This window comes from Saccopteryx bilineata, chromosome 6 (genome assembly GCF_036850765.1).
Source record: "Saccopteryx bilineata isolate mSacBil1 chromosome 6, mSacBil1_pri_phased_curated, whole genome shotgun sequence".
NCBI lineage: Eukaryota > Metazoa > Chordata > Mammalia > Chiroptera > Emballonuridae > Saccopteryx > Saccopteryx bilineata.
This window is the reverse complement of record NC_089495.1, coordinates 207,690,269-207,704,095: the sequence shown is the minus strand read 5'-3', so window position 1 is coordinate 207,704,095 and position 13,827 is coordinate 207,690,269. Positions and strand designations below refer to the sequence as shown.

The following is a 13,827-nucleotide window of genomic DNA, read 5'->3' as shown; positions in this document are numbered from 1 at the left end:
ATTTTATATTGTGCATCTTTAGAAAAGAGATGGGTAGAGCTGGTCGATTTGTTCAGTTGGTTAGAGCATCGTGCAGTGTGCCAAGATTGCAGTTTTGATCCCCAATCAGGGTATAAACAAGAATCAATCAATGATTGCATAAATACGTGGGATGACAAATCCATTTTTCTACCTCTCTCTGTTTCTCACTCTCTCTCTCTAAATTCAATAAACAAAAAATATGAAAAACAGGTCGATAGCCTGACCAGGCAGGCGGTTGCACAGTGGATAGAGCATCAGACTGGGATGCGGAAGAGGCAGGTTCGAGACCCGGACGTCGCCAGCTTGAGCGCGGGCTCATCTGGTTTGACCAAAGCTCACCAGCTTGGACCCAAGGTCGCTGGCTTGAACAAGGGGTTACTCGGTCTGCTGAAGGCCCGCGGTCATGGCACATATGAGAAAGCAATCAATGAACAACTAAGGTGTCGGAATGAAAAACTGATGATTGATGCTTCTCATCTCTCTCCGTTCCTGTGTGTCTCTCCCTGTCTGTTCCTCTCTCTGACTCTGTCTCTGTTAAAAAGAAAATGTATATAAACAAAACAAAAGAAAAATACCCGGGTCGACCCTCAGTATAGAAGACAATGTGAAGATATATGAAAGTCGTGGTTTAAAGGTCGCTGTGTTGCGGCCAATGGGAAGAGAAGCCTGAAGGGTTTCTGGGAATCGTAGTTCTTGCTCAGATTACCCGGGAAACCACTGGACCTCTGCTGCGGGTTTCAATAAACTCGGCTGCGGGGATCGCGTACGGTGCTGGAAGGAGGGATGAGAGAGGAGGAGCGTAGGGTTAGGAGCCGCGGAGGAAGCTGGTGGGTTGGGCCAGGGATGGGTGAGGCTGCTGTGCAGTAGATGGAACGGAAGTGCGGCAGGTTACATTTTTGGAACAGGAACGGGGCCCAAGACGTGTATTTAGTGGCAGGAAAATGAGATGAGATTTAGCTGCTCGGAAGACGTGAGTGCGGGGCGATACCGGGGTCCTTTCTTCTCACTGGAGCGGGTGAAATGGAATTTTCACATAATATTTTTTTGTGACAGAGAGAGAGAGAGAGAGAGAGAGAGAGAGCGCGCTAGGGACAGACAAGAAAGGAGAGAGATAAGAAGCATCAGTTTTTTGCTGCGTCACCTTAGATGTTCTTTGACTGCTTTCTCATATGTACCTTGACCTTGGGGCTAAAGCAGACCGAGTGACCTCTTAGTCTAGTCAGGGAACTTGGGTCCAAGCTGGTGAGCTTTGCTAAAACCAGATGAGCCCGCGCTCAAACTGGTGACCTTCTAGTTTCGAATCTGGGTACCCCGCGTCCCAGTCCGACGCCCTATCCAGTACGCCACAGTCTAGTCAGGATGGTTCTGGGCCATACAATGGACATAAGGAGGTGGCTGCAGGCGTCCATATCCAAGGTTTACTTGGACTCTGGGCACAGGTGTTAAGCCAGAGCTAAATAGACAGGAATTCCCTGTGGTGGGTGGGGGTGCAGAGCCGACCACATAGCCCCCCCTGCTTTTGGCAAGGGGACACCTACTTGGGTCATGCGTGTGTGAATGGTTGTGCGAACCCCGGACTGATTGTGAATATAGAGTTCTGGGTTTTGGGCTTGTTTTTGTGGGGCTGACTGTGTCCCAAGTCGGTGAGTGAGTGGGGATGCGGTTGGGGTGGGAGCTCTCAGGACCTGCAGTGCCTGATTTGTACAGTAAGGAGTGTGGAAACATCACATTGCTGCTCCATCGCAGGTGCTGGCTTCGTGGAAACACGGGGGTTTTCACAAGAACGGTTTGTAAAGTGACCCGGGGCAGGAGCAGAAATCGATCTTGGCGATAAAACAATGTCTACCTGGCTGGGAGATAGCATTTCAGGGCAAACACTGCGCTGACCCCGGGGCCCTGACGTTGCCTGATCCTTCAGCCTTGGAAGAGCAGGACCCGGAGGAGAACAGGGAAGACATGGAGACCATGGAGAATCTGACCCCAAATCATGAGACTAAAGGTGAGAGTTGTTGAGAGTCTGGAGAGGTGAGGAGGAGGAGTAAGGCTCCAGGCTTAGCTGAGAGCACTGTAGTGACCCCAGCTGAGTAAAGGGACTGCTCCCTCTGTCCTGGGCTCCGAGGAGCTGCTCCCCGGGGCATTCTGGGAGGCCTGCACCCTCAGAGCTTTGTTCTTCCCTTAGGTCTGCCTTCCAACTGCACTGACTCGCTCCAAGAAAAGGAGGAAAAGCCCGAAACACTGGTGAGTTGGCGTATATTTTTCATTTTTTATTATGTAATGCTGGCTCATTTTCCAGAGAATAGACAAACTGGATATTCTCTTTTCTTAGGAAGGGATAAAGCAAACACATTAGACGTTCATTCCTCTTTCAGGCACCATGTTGGTCAATTTGGAATGACTCCTGCATTTGTGTTTTATTTTCCTTGTTGGAAAATCTATCCAAGATTAGTAGAGCCCTGCAAAGTGCAAAATATAAGGGATATATATATATATATATATATATATTTTTTTTTTTTTTTTTTTTTTTTTTTTCCTGAAGCTGGAAACGGGGAGAGACAGACAGACTCCCGCATGCGCCGGACCGGGATCCACCCGGCACGCCCACCAGGGGCGACGGGGGCGATGCTCTGCCCCTCTGGGGCGTCACTCTGCCGTGAACAGAGCCACTCTAGCGCCTGGGGCAGAGGCCAAGGAGCCATCCCCAGCGCCCGGGCCATCTTTGCTGCAATGGAGCCTTGGCTGCGGGAGGGGAAGAGAGAGACAGAGAGGAAGGGGGGGGGCAGTGTGTGGAGAAGCAAATGGGCACTTCTCCTATGTGCCCTGGCCGGGAATCGAATCTGGGTCCCCTGCATGCCAGGCCGACGCTCTACCGCTGAGCCAACTGGCCAGAGCCATAAGGGATATTTTTGAAAAGCTGAGATTATTAAAAATTTTAAATGTACTATTTAATTTTATTTCACATCACACTAGGTAAAGTTACTGTCTTTTACAGCGGATATCTTTTTACTTTTTTTACTATTTAAAATCTTGAACAAGTGGAGAAGCAGAGCATAGTGTGGAGGAACAGTATTAATAAATATGTGAATTTGAACTCAAATAACATGAACAGAAAAGTTCACAAAAAAAGGAATTTTTGTCCCTGGCCAGTGGGCTCAGTGGTAGAGCGTCGGCCTGGCGTGCAGGAGTCCCGGGTTCGATTCCCGGCCAGGGCACACAGGAGATGCGCCCATCTGCTTCTCCACCCCTCCCCCTCTCCTTCCTCTGTCTCTCTCTTCCTGTCCCACAGCCAAGGCTCCATTGGAGCAAAGTTGGCCTGGGCACTGAGGATGGCTCTGTGGCCTCTGCCTCAGGCGCTAGAGTGGCTCTGGTCGCAACAGAGCGATGCCCCAGATGGGCAGAACATCGCCCCCTGGTGGGCATGCCTGGTGGATCTTGGTCGGGCGCATGCGGGAGTCTGTCTGACTGCCTCCCTGTTTCTGGCTTTGGAAAAATACAAAAAATAAAAATAAATAAATAAATAATAAATAAATAAAGGAATTTTTGCAGGAATGACTCAGTTATTGACTCTGGGTAGAGATGTCCTGCTGTTGTTTCCCCTAAACTGGTAAGGATGTTCTTAATCACTTGCTTGCAGGCCTAGTTAATTATTCTGAATGCGGAGACCCTTTTCTTCCCTAGAGGCTATGCAGGAAGGGTCCTCATGGAATAGTCTCCAGCCAAACTTTTTCCATAAGAATGGGTAGGGTCTCAGACACCCCTGAATGGGCGGTTCTCTGTAGAGGACTCTTACTTATAAATGCGCCCAGTGGGAGGCCCATTTTGCAGCCCTGGCTGAAGCTTCCTGGTCTGGTTCTGTGTTCTTCCAGGGTTTGGTGGGATTTATACATACTTAAAATTCTTTTTTTTCTTTCTTTCGTAGTCTGTTGTTTTAAGTACCTTTTTTTTTCTTTCTTTTTTCTTTTTTTTTTCCGGGCCTGGTTTGAGCACTGGTTTTTTCAGAGTAAACGCTTCGGGCCCCGCGGGACACTCAGCTAAGAGCCTTGAGGGTTAAGTACCTTTTAATGTAAGATCCAGGCTGATGTTTTTTTGTCTGGTGATGTTGTGTAGCTCTTGCTTTGATTCTTTTTATGTATTCTACCTCAGGTTACATACATAGATCAGGTAGAAAGGTCAAGTAAGCCTTGCTAAAAGAACCTTCATTGCCTGACCAGGCGGTCGCGCAGTGGATAGAGCGTAGGACTGGGATGCGGAAGGACCCAGCTTCGAGACCCCGGGGTAGCCAGCTTGAGCACGGGCTCATCTGGCTTGAGCAAAAAGCTCACTAGCATGGACCCAAGGTCACTGGCTCAAGCGAGGGGTTACTCAGTCAGCTGAAGGCCCGCGGTCATGGCACATATGAGAAAGCAATCAATGAACTACGGTGTCGCAATGAAAAACTGATGATTGATGCTTCTCATCTCTCTCCGTTCCTGTCTCTGTCTCTCTGTCCCTGTCTATCCCTCTATCTGACTCTCTCTCTGTCCCTGTAAAAAAAATTTTTTTAAAAATAAAAAAGGACCGTCATTTCTGGAGGGGGAGAGTCAAAGTGATTGTGCATGTCCAGGGCTCCTCCTGCTGATTAGACACGTATTCAGGTGCATTTGTCTTTATTGAACTCTCCAGGATGAGTCAGAAAACATGAACAAGGGACGAGAGCCACAGCCTGAGGAGGGAGCGGGATTGGTCTCCAGAGTTGCCTAAAAGTTTCACCTTCAAGCTCCAGTATTTAACAAATATGGACAGGGCGAGATACAGGGTGTGAAAGAAACAGAAAGAACATACGAATATGAGACTGAGAGGAAGTCTAAATAAGTTTCCCTGTTATGTAAAGTGAAAACAGCTTTTCAGTTCTCTGCTGAGTTACCATCTCCCTGGACTGAACATTCACCCTTCCTTCACTGGCTGTGAGTTCTGTGTTGGACGATACACTGTGGACAGCAAGGCCTTTCCAAATAAAACGTTTCTGTCTCTCTGTAACTCTTCCATCTCAAAATTCCTACATGCTGCATCCTCAAGGTCACCTTCCTGAACAAACACTGTTTCAGGTTTCAATTTTTTTTTTTTTTTTTTTTTTTTTTTTTTTTTTTGTACACAGAGCGTGAAAGAGGGACCGATAGGGACGGACTGGAAGGGAGAGAGATGAAAAGCATGAATTCTTCATTGCAGCACCTTAGTGTTCAGTCTTTTCTTTCACACTTGTGTTTGAGATGAGAGCTACAGCACAGGGAGTGACCCCTTGCTTGAGCCAGCGACCTTGGACTGAAGCCAGAGACCATGGGATCACATCTATGAACCCACACTCAAGCCAGTGACCCCACACTCATGCTCTTGAGTCTACGTTACAGCTGGACGAGCCCGCACGCAAGATGGTGATATCGGGGTTTCAAACCTGGGTCCTTTGCATCCCAGTCTGATGTTCTATTCAGTGTGAGCCTGCCTGGTCAGGCCAAGTTTCAAATTGATTCACATATTACTTCTCCAAGGAAATCATAAATGTCTAGGGCCCAGGAATGGGTGTATGTGTCATCTCTACACCCCTTCTATTTTAATTCAAAGCCATGGTTGTGGCCAGAAGACTCTGGTACATAGAACTGTGTACTACGAAAGAACTGGACCAATTTTTGTAGATCCAGACCCGCTAGGGCCACAAAAGTTACTCATCGTGCTTGGAAAATTGATGGTGACTTGCTGTTCATTAACAGATTGCTTGTTAATAGGTACCGATCACGTTCAGGGATGTGGCCGTGGTCTTCACAAAGGCGGAATGGAGGATGCTGAGCCCTGCGCAGAGGAGCCTGTACAAGGAAGTGATGCTGGAGAACTACAGGAACCTGCTGTCGCTGGGTGAGGCTGTGTTCTGTCCTTCCTTACTGCGGTAGCGGGATGGACCACCTACCGTGGGACAGAAAATGTTCTAGACACTTAGAGCCACACAGAAGTGAGGGAATAGCATTCCCTGCCCATGGGGGCTTACTTTTCCCAATGTGTTGAGACAGATAAGAAAGAAGAAGCTTCACATGCAGGGACAGGATGGTACGTTAGACTGTACTAAGCACTTCCTATTCAAAAATAATGATTAAATGAAGCAGGATAAAGGAGTATCGAGTGTAACAGGGTGGCGGGCTGAATTTAAAATTAATGAATAGGTAACATTTGACTAACGACATGGTGTGGTGATGGAGTTAGACGCTGTGTGTCTAAGGCAAGAACATTTCAGTTGGAGACGTGTTGGCGCTAAGGCATTAAGGAAGGGATGTCCCTGCAGGATAAGGAGTGTAAGGAGGCCGGTGGGACTGGAAATGCAGTTTGCACGTGGTAGAATAGTGAGAAACGCCTTCTGTAACCATCGGAGCTTTGTGTTTCATGAGCTAAGTTTTTTTTCTCTTTCATTTAGAAAAGTACATTGATTCTTTAATCCTAGGTGGATAAATAAACTTTCAATCTCAATATTGCCCTGAATTAGCCATTGACCAATTTTTCTATAAAGGGTCAGAGGATAGGTAATTTAGGTGTTTTGTGGACGATGCAATCTCTTAACCGCTCTGAACTCTCTCCCTGTCAAGCTAAAGTAGCCAGGACGGTATGTAGATGAATGAGTATCATTGTGTCCCTCTAACACTTTCTGTCTGGAAACCAAAATTTGAATTTCATATCGTTTTTATTTGCCATGAACTATTATTCTATTGGCTTGTTTTCTTCTCTTTGACAATGTAAAACCCATCCTGAGCTTATGGACATTAGAAAAAACAGAGGGGAGGATTAAATAGGTCACAAACTCTATTGTTCCCACCCCTTGTTCTAGATCAGTGCTCTTCTGTGCAAATACAATGTGAGCCATAGGGATAATCTTAAATTTTGTAGTAACTACATATTTTAATAAAGTAGATATAACTGGATGAGATTAACAAACCTTATGTCATCCAGTCTATCAAAATATTATTTCAAGTTGTAATCAAAATATAAAACAAAATATTTTTTAAGTTCTTTTTAAGTTAGATCCACGGAGCCAAACAGAAACACTCCCGCATGGGTCCTGAGAGGGATCCACCCCCAAGGCCTCTCCTGCAGGAAGCTGTGCCCACCTGAGGCCATTGCTTTGTTGCTTGGCAACAGAGCTATTTTAGTGCCTGAGGTGAGGCCATGGAGGCATCCTCAGCATCTGAGTTTAGCTTTCTCTAACTGAGTAATGGCTGGGAGAGGTGAAGAGAGAGAAACAGAGAGAAAAGGGAGATGGGGGGGGGGGGATGGAGAAGCAGATGGTTGCTTCTCTTCTTGCCCTGACCAAGAATCAAACCCGTAGACGCTGGCCGGTTGGCTCAGCGGTAGAGCGTCGGCCTGGCGTGCGGGGGGGACCCCGGGTTTGATTCCCGGCCAGGGCACATAGGAGAAGCGCCCATTTGCTTCTCCACCCCTCCCCCTCTCCTTCCTCTCTGTCTCTCTCTTCCCCTCCCGCAGCCAAGGCTCCATTGGAGCAAAGATGGCCCGGGCGCTGGGGATGGCTCCTTGGCCTCTGCCCCACGTGCTAGAGTGGCTCTGGTCATGGCAGAGTGACGCCCCGGAGGGGCAGAGCATCGCCCCCTGGTGGGCAGAGCGTAGCCCCTGGTGGGTGTGCCAGGTGGATCCTGGTCGGGCGCATGCGGGAGTCTGTCTGACTGTCTCTCCCCGTTTTCAGCTTCAGAAAAATACAAAAAAAAAAAAAAAAGAATCAAACCCAGGACACCTACCTGGTAAGCTGACGGCCTCCCACTGAGCTGACCGGGGAGGGCCCAGTGGTCATGTCGTGTATTGCTTCTTTCTCAGCTCTGTCTCTTCTGGAATCTTGGCAAAAGACCTGCCTCTGTCTGGGTCTGCTATTTTCTTTTTCTTTTTTTTTTTTGTGTGTGTGACAGAGACCGAGAGAGGTACAGATAGAAATAGACAGACTGGAAGGGAGAGAAATAAGAAACATCAATTCTTTATTGCAGCACCTTAATGTCTCATTATTGCTTCCTGATATATGCCTTGAGCTGGGGACTACAGCAGACAGAGTGACCCCTTGTGCAAACCCGTGACCTTGGAATCCAGCTGGTGAGCCTTGCTCAAACCAGATGAACTCACGCTCAAGCTGGCAACCTCGGGGTTTCAAATGTGGGTCCTCCGTGTCCCAGTCCGATGCTCTATACACTGTCACAGTGCCTGGTTAGCTGGGTCTGGTATTCTTAAAAATGTGGAAGGAAAGCAGCAATGAGGAAACCACATCGTGGATTTTACAAATGTGTTTCAAAGTGGCACTAATCCTTCACCAATTTCCACTGGCCCATGGAAATGCTGTTGAGAAGTGTGATGTTAGTGTGATGAGATTGGTCTGGGCGCAGGGTTCCAGAGTCCTGAAAACATCTGCTGCTTCTTTCTTGTCCATGGCGGAAGTCACAGTACTTAATAGAGAACTTAGTCTGAGAAATTATTTCTTCCAAGTATAAATATTTCTTTGCAGATGGGCACCCTGATATTCAGATTCATTTCTTAAACACTCTGTTCAGCCACTGTGTAATGTACCGTTTCCTGTGCTTGAAAACTCTCCTGATTAAGTAAGTTTTATTTATTCAGTCTTTTTTTTTTTTTTTTTTTGCAAATAAGTAAAATTATGAGGGAGATTTTCACATAGGTCATAGAGACTGTCACCTCCATGTACAACAGAAGTGTAAACTGGGCATCAGTGGGAGAATCATGGAGTGTCACGGATTGGTTGACTTAGAAAGAAAGAGCTGATGTATTGAAGGTATTTACAAGGCAGATTGCTTACCTGGAAGGTGCCCAGTCTGAGTGACATGTAGATGTTTCTGGGATGGTTTCACTGGAGTTCCAAAGAAAAGGAACTGTGTAAAAAAGGAACCTAAAGAAATCATTGGTGGAAATAAATGACATTGTACACACATGATTAATAATAGGTGTGGCAGGAGAGCACTAGTTTTCCTGAGACCAGGTGGGGATCCCTGCAGCCTGTTGGGGCTTCTCTGACTGAACTTTCTTTCTCCAGCAGAATCAAAGCCAGAAATGGACCCCCACTTTTTCTGCCTTTCGTCCTTCTCCCAGGAGCCACTGCCCGGCCAGCAGGTGCTTCCCATGTGCTCGGACACGTGTGACTTCTATCTGCGGGATTCGGGCCTGTGGCATCAGGACCGGACATCTTTTTCTCATAGTTTCTGGAGGGAAAACACAGAAGATGAAGGCAGAGAAGATGACTTGAGACTTTCGTTTGTGCAGACGAAGGAGAGGGAAACCTCAGGCATATTCCGCAGCCCACCCCAAGGACCTTGTAGGGAAGGTCATGCGGTGCTAGAAATAGAGCCCAGTTCAGCTGAAGGGGTAAGCCCTGTGCAGACAGACGAAGGGAGGAAGGAATTAGAAACCACAAGATCCGGATCTGTGAGCTGTAGCGAACTGAAAGCATATGGCAGTGTGGAATCAAATGTTATAGAAAACCAGGTGACCCTCTCAGGGGAGATGCCCAACGTTTGCAGCCAGTGTGGGCGAGGCTTCACACGTACATCACACCTCCTCAAACACCCAGGGATGCATGCATCCACAGAGAAGCCTTTCCTGTGTGATGAATGTGGCAAAAGATTTGGTGAAAAATCAAATGTTACAGTGCACCAGCGGTGTGACTCGGGGGTGAAGCCCTTTGTGTGCCTCGAGTGTGGAAGAACGTATGGTTATAAGTCAGGCCTCAGGAGACATCAACAGACTCACACGGGGGAGAAGCCTTTCATGTGTCTGCAGTGTGGACGAGGATATGGTACTAAGTCACAACTCAAGACACACCATATGACTCACTCGGGGGAAAAGCCCTTTATATGCTCAGAGTGTGGAAAAGGATATGTTTTTATGTCAGCCCTTAGGATACACCAGAGGACTCACTCAGGGGAAAAGCCCTTTATATGCCCAGAGTGTGGAAAAGGATATGTTTTTATGTCAGCCCTTAGGATACACCAGAGGACTCACTCAGGGGAGAAGCCCTTCGTGTGCCCAGAGTGTGGACGAAGATTTAGTCATAAGTCAACCCTCAAATCACACCAGATGACTCACTCTAGGGAGAAACCCTTCATGTGCCCAGAGTGTGGACGAGGATATGTTTCTAGATCAGTCCTTAAGAAGCACCAGAGGAATCACTTGAGGGAGAAGCCCTTCATATGCACAGAGTGTGGACGAGCATTTCTTTCTAAGTCAAAACTCAGGAAGCACGAGAGTACTCATTCAGGGGAGAAGCCCTACGTATGCACAGAGTGTGGACGAGCATTTCTTTCTAAGTCAAAACTCAAGGCACACCAGATCACTCACTCAGCGGAGAAGCCCTACATATGCCCAGAGTGTGGACGAGGATATTTTTATAGGTCAGGCCTTAGGACACACCAGAGGACTCACTCGGGGGAGAAGCCCTTCATGTGCCCAGAGTGTGGACGAGGATTTTTTCAGAAGTCAACTCTCAAAGCACACCAGATGATTCACTCGGGGGAGAAGCCCTTCATGTGCCCAGAATGTGGACGAGGATATGTTTCTAAGTCAGCCCTTAGGACACACCAGAGTACTCACTCGGGGGAGAAACCCTTCGTGTGTACAGAGTGTGGACGAGGATTTTTTTTTAAGTCAAAACTCAGGGGGCACCAGATGACGCACTCGGGGGAGAAACCCTTTTTGTGCCCAGAGTGTGGACGAGGATTTCGTGAGAAGTCAACCCTCAAAGCACACCAGATGACTCACGCGGGAAAGAAGCCCTACATGTGCCGGGAGTGTGGACGAGGATATGTTTCTAGGTCAGCCCTTAGGACACACCAGAGGATTCACTCAGGGGAGAAGCCTTTGTTTGCCCGGAGTGAGGACAAGGATTTGGTTATAAGTTAGCCCTCAGGAGACACCAGAGGACTTGCTCGGGAGGGAATACTTCGAAATGCAGTTGCTGTGGATGAGGCTTTGGCTGGAAAGCAGAAATTCTTAATCAGCAGAAGACACAATCAAGGACAAGCATTAACATTTTTGTGGAGTGTGGGTGAAGCTTTAGCTATAAGTCTGATGTCGTCAGACAGCTGAGGACACATGTAAGGGGGAAGGCTTGCATATGCAGGGATTATGGTGAAGATGTCAGCAATCAGTGAAACCTCATCTTACATCAGAAAGACACCTAACTGTCCCTCTCTGCGTGTGTATAGTAATTAAACCTGCAGAGATGTGTTGCCTGTCATCAGGCACCAAGGACACATTCACCAGAGGAGTTGCATGCATGCAGCATGCAGGTAGCTCTGGCTGTACATCAGCCCCCATTCACTTAGAGAAGAAGCGTGTGTGCAGGGACTGTTGGTGAGGTGTTAGCACAAATTCAAGAGTCACAGAACAGCCAGTAACCAACAGGCAGGCACATGACGGTGTACTCAGGGAGGGGCCGTGTGTTTGCAGGGATTGTGGACAGGGATCCTGTGATCATGCATCCTTGTTCTCATGCTATGTGGAGATTCTTCAGTGGGGATCCTGTGGAGCTCTGCTCAGATCACCTTATCAGGACCCACACTCCTGCAGCTGCTGATAACTGCTGCTGATGGGCATGGTGATGAATTCTTTAGGACCTGCTCTCGGTCACAGGGAATGTTCCCTTCACACAGGGTGACTCCTGCCCATGACTAATTGAGATGGGGAGACAAAACCTCACCCCTTGACTCTGTTTGGTTCAGACGGTCATCCTGGGTCAGGAGTGCCCATGAGATCTCAGCTGTGAACACACTGCAGGTCAGCTCCTTCCTCTGCCCAGTCCAGCCCTCAGTCACCAATAAACCACTCAATTCTCCACCCATTGTCTCTCCAGAGACTCCACACTCGGGAGACATCTTAATTGTATAAGGAGAATAGTCACAGCTGTGACCATACCACCCCTTACAAATGCCAGCATTTATGTTATATGTGTGTGAGTTGAGTGGGCACAGACTAGGGAAAAGCTCACCTCAGGATGCATCATACAACTGCATTGTAGGCAGCCCTGGCCGTTTGGCACAGTGGTAGAGCATCAGCCTGGCATGCAGAAGTCCCGGGTTCGATTCCTGGCTAGGCACACAGGAGAAGTGCCCATCTGCTTCTCCACCCCTCCCCCTCTCCTTCCTCTCTGTCTCTCTCTTCCCCTCCCGCAGCCGAGGCTCCACTGGAGCAAAGATGGCCCGGGCGCTGGGGATGGCTCCTCGGCCCCTGCTCCAGGCGCTAGAGTGGCTCTGGTCGCAACAGAGCGACGCCCCGGAGGGGCAGAGTGTCGCCCCCTGGTGGGCAGAGCGTTGCCCCCTGGTGGGTGTGCCGGGTGGATCCTGGTTGGGCGCATGTGGGAGTCTGTCTGACTGTCTCTCCCCATTTCCAGCTTCAGAAAAACAAAAAAAAAAAACCTGCATTGTAGGCAACCAGCCATCTAACTTTGAACCGTATATGACTTGATTGGGAAAAATTTGTTAACAGCCCTGATTGAAAGTGTTTTGGATGCAACACCAAGACACTGTGTGAGTGAGTGGCCTTTATGCAGATACAGAGAGATACTCCTGAAGGGGCTTTAGAAAAGTGGCCTAGAGGTTCTAGAGTTCCTCTTTTTTTGTATTTGTTAATTAGGAAAAGTAAAAGCATGTACTGACCCATACTAGCCTTTTATTCACCTTAGCAAAAAGTCTTATTCATTCTTTCTTATCATCGGATCTTCCTCCCTTGTAATCCTGTTAACTTTGTTATTGTTGTTTTGTCCTCTGCTCAATAAAAGCTGTGAGAAATGGGGCTCCTCTTCCCCTTTGTAAACCCAGTAGCCAGGGCCAGGGCCACCATCAGAGCAGCCCGGCCCATGCAGGTTCGCATTGGATTCCGACAGTCGGTAAAGAAACAACGGAGCCAAAAACTGGTGGACCATAGTCTTTAATCCTAGCTTGCACCCGGCGGGCAAGTAAAAACGCACACTGGGCTCCAAAACCCACTCACATTCAGTGCTCACAAAGCCACTGACTTATCCGAGTTTCCTAGAATCAAAGGTTTCTAGCTCACCAGACCTATTCACCTCTGTTCCCCATCTCCTTCCTTATCCCAGATATAAACTCTGCACAAACTGGCATCTCACTCAGCACTCCGCCATCTTGGCTGCTTCTCCTGGCCATATGGCCTCTTTCTGCTCTCTGCTCTGCTCCCTCTGCTCTCTCATGCTAATCATCCCAGGAACCAAGAGAGCAAACTCCCGTTCTGCCCCAACTTTATACTGTAGCTTCACAACCTCTAATCCAATATACAAAGTATGGAAGTCTAATACAAAGTCACTTCTCTGAGGCATGATTGGATTGTACCACCCCACATCAAAAAAGGGTGGGAAAGGCTTAATCCCAAAACCAAACCCCAGGCTACAAGGATTCTACCTGCCTACAGAGACACACATTAATATCACCTGGGCACCGGCCTCCACGTGGGCAGCGCCACTTTAACAAAGTGAGCATAATACATTTTATCTGCCCAACACCCTTGCAGTCAGTTTCTATACTGAGTAGGCTTGCCCCTCCCCCCCCCGCCGTTATCCCCCCACCACCACCCCGTGACACTGGATGTTGGTAGTTCTGATTGGGCTGCATTACTACAGTACATAAGGATAAACTTTAGTGGCCAGGGAGACACTTGTGATACATTTGCAATTAGTTATACCTCACAGTGCTACAGGGGACTCTTAGGTTTCATCTCTTTAACCCTGCCAGTAAATCTGTTTCAGGGCTTGCAGCAGATGACCAACTGCAAAGGAATGTC

The 13,827-nt window shown here is 48.1% G+C and overlaps 1 protein-coding gene across 8 annotated transcripts; it reads left to right on the top strand.

The window, feature by feature from the left end:
- Nucleotides 1-716: 716 nt before the first annotated feature.
- Nucleotides 717-12,825, top strand: LOC136308206 (oocyte zinc finger protein XlCOF6-like). 8 transcript variants are annotated; one of them, XM_066235436.1, is made up of 5 exons: nt 717-784; nt 1,768-2,020; nt 2,201-2,259; nt 5,775-5,901; nt 9,074-12,825. In XM_066235436.1, the coding sequence occupies exons 2-5, from the start codon at nt 1,978-1,980 to the stop codon at nt 10,933-10,935; spliced, it is 2,091 nt and encodes a 696-aa protein (XP_066091533.1). In that variant the 5' UTR covers nt 717-784; nt 1,768-1,977; the 3' UTR covers nt 10,936-12,825. The 8 variants fall into 8 exon arrangements, with proteins under 8 accessions (XP_066091533.1, XP_066091531.1, XP_066091535.1 ...); XM_066235434.1 differs by having other exon boundaries at nt 764-848; XM_066235438.1 differs by lacking the exon at nt 717-784 and adding an exon at nt 858-991 and having other exon boundaries at nt 9,077-12,825.
- Nucleotides 12,826-13,827: the final 1,002 nt, after the last annotated feature.

Excerpts from the sequence above, each read along its gene's own strand:
- LOC136308206 (XM_066235436.1), top strand. The coding sequence starts at position 1,978 with ATGGAGACCATGGAGAATCTGACCCCAAATCATGAGACTAAAG. Across the intron at positions 2,260-5,774 it reads AGGAAAAGCCCGAAACACTG|GTACCGATCACGTTCAGGGA; the intron begins GTGAGTTGGCGT and ends GCTTGTTAATAG. Across the intron at positions 5,902-9,073 it reads CAGGAACCTGCTGTCGCTGG|CAGAATCAAAGCCAGAAATG; the intron begins GTGAGGCTGTGT and ends TTCTTTCTCCAG.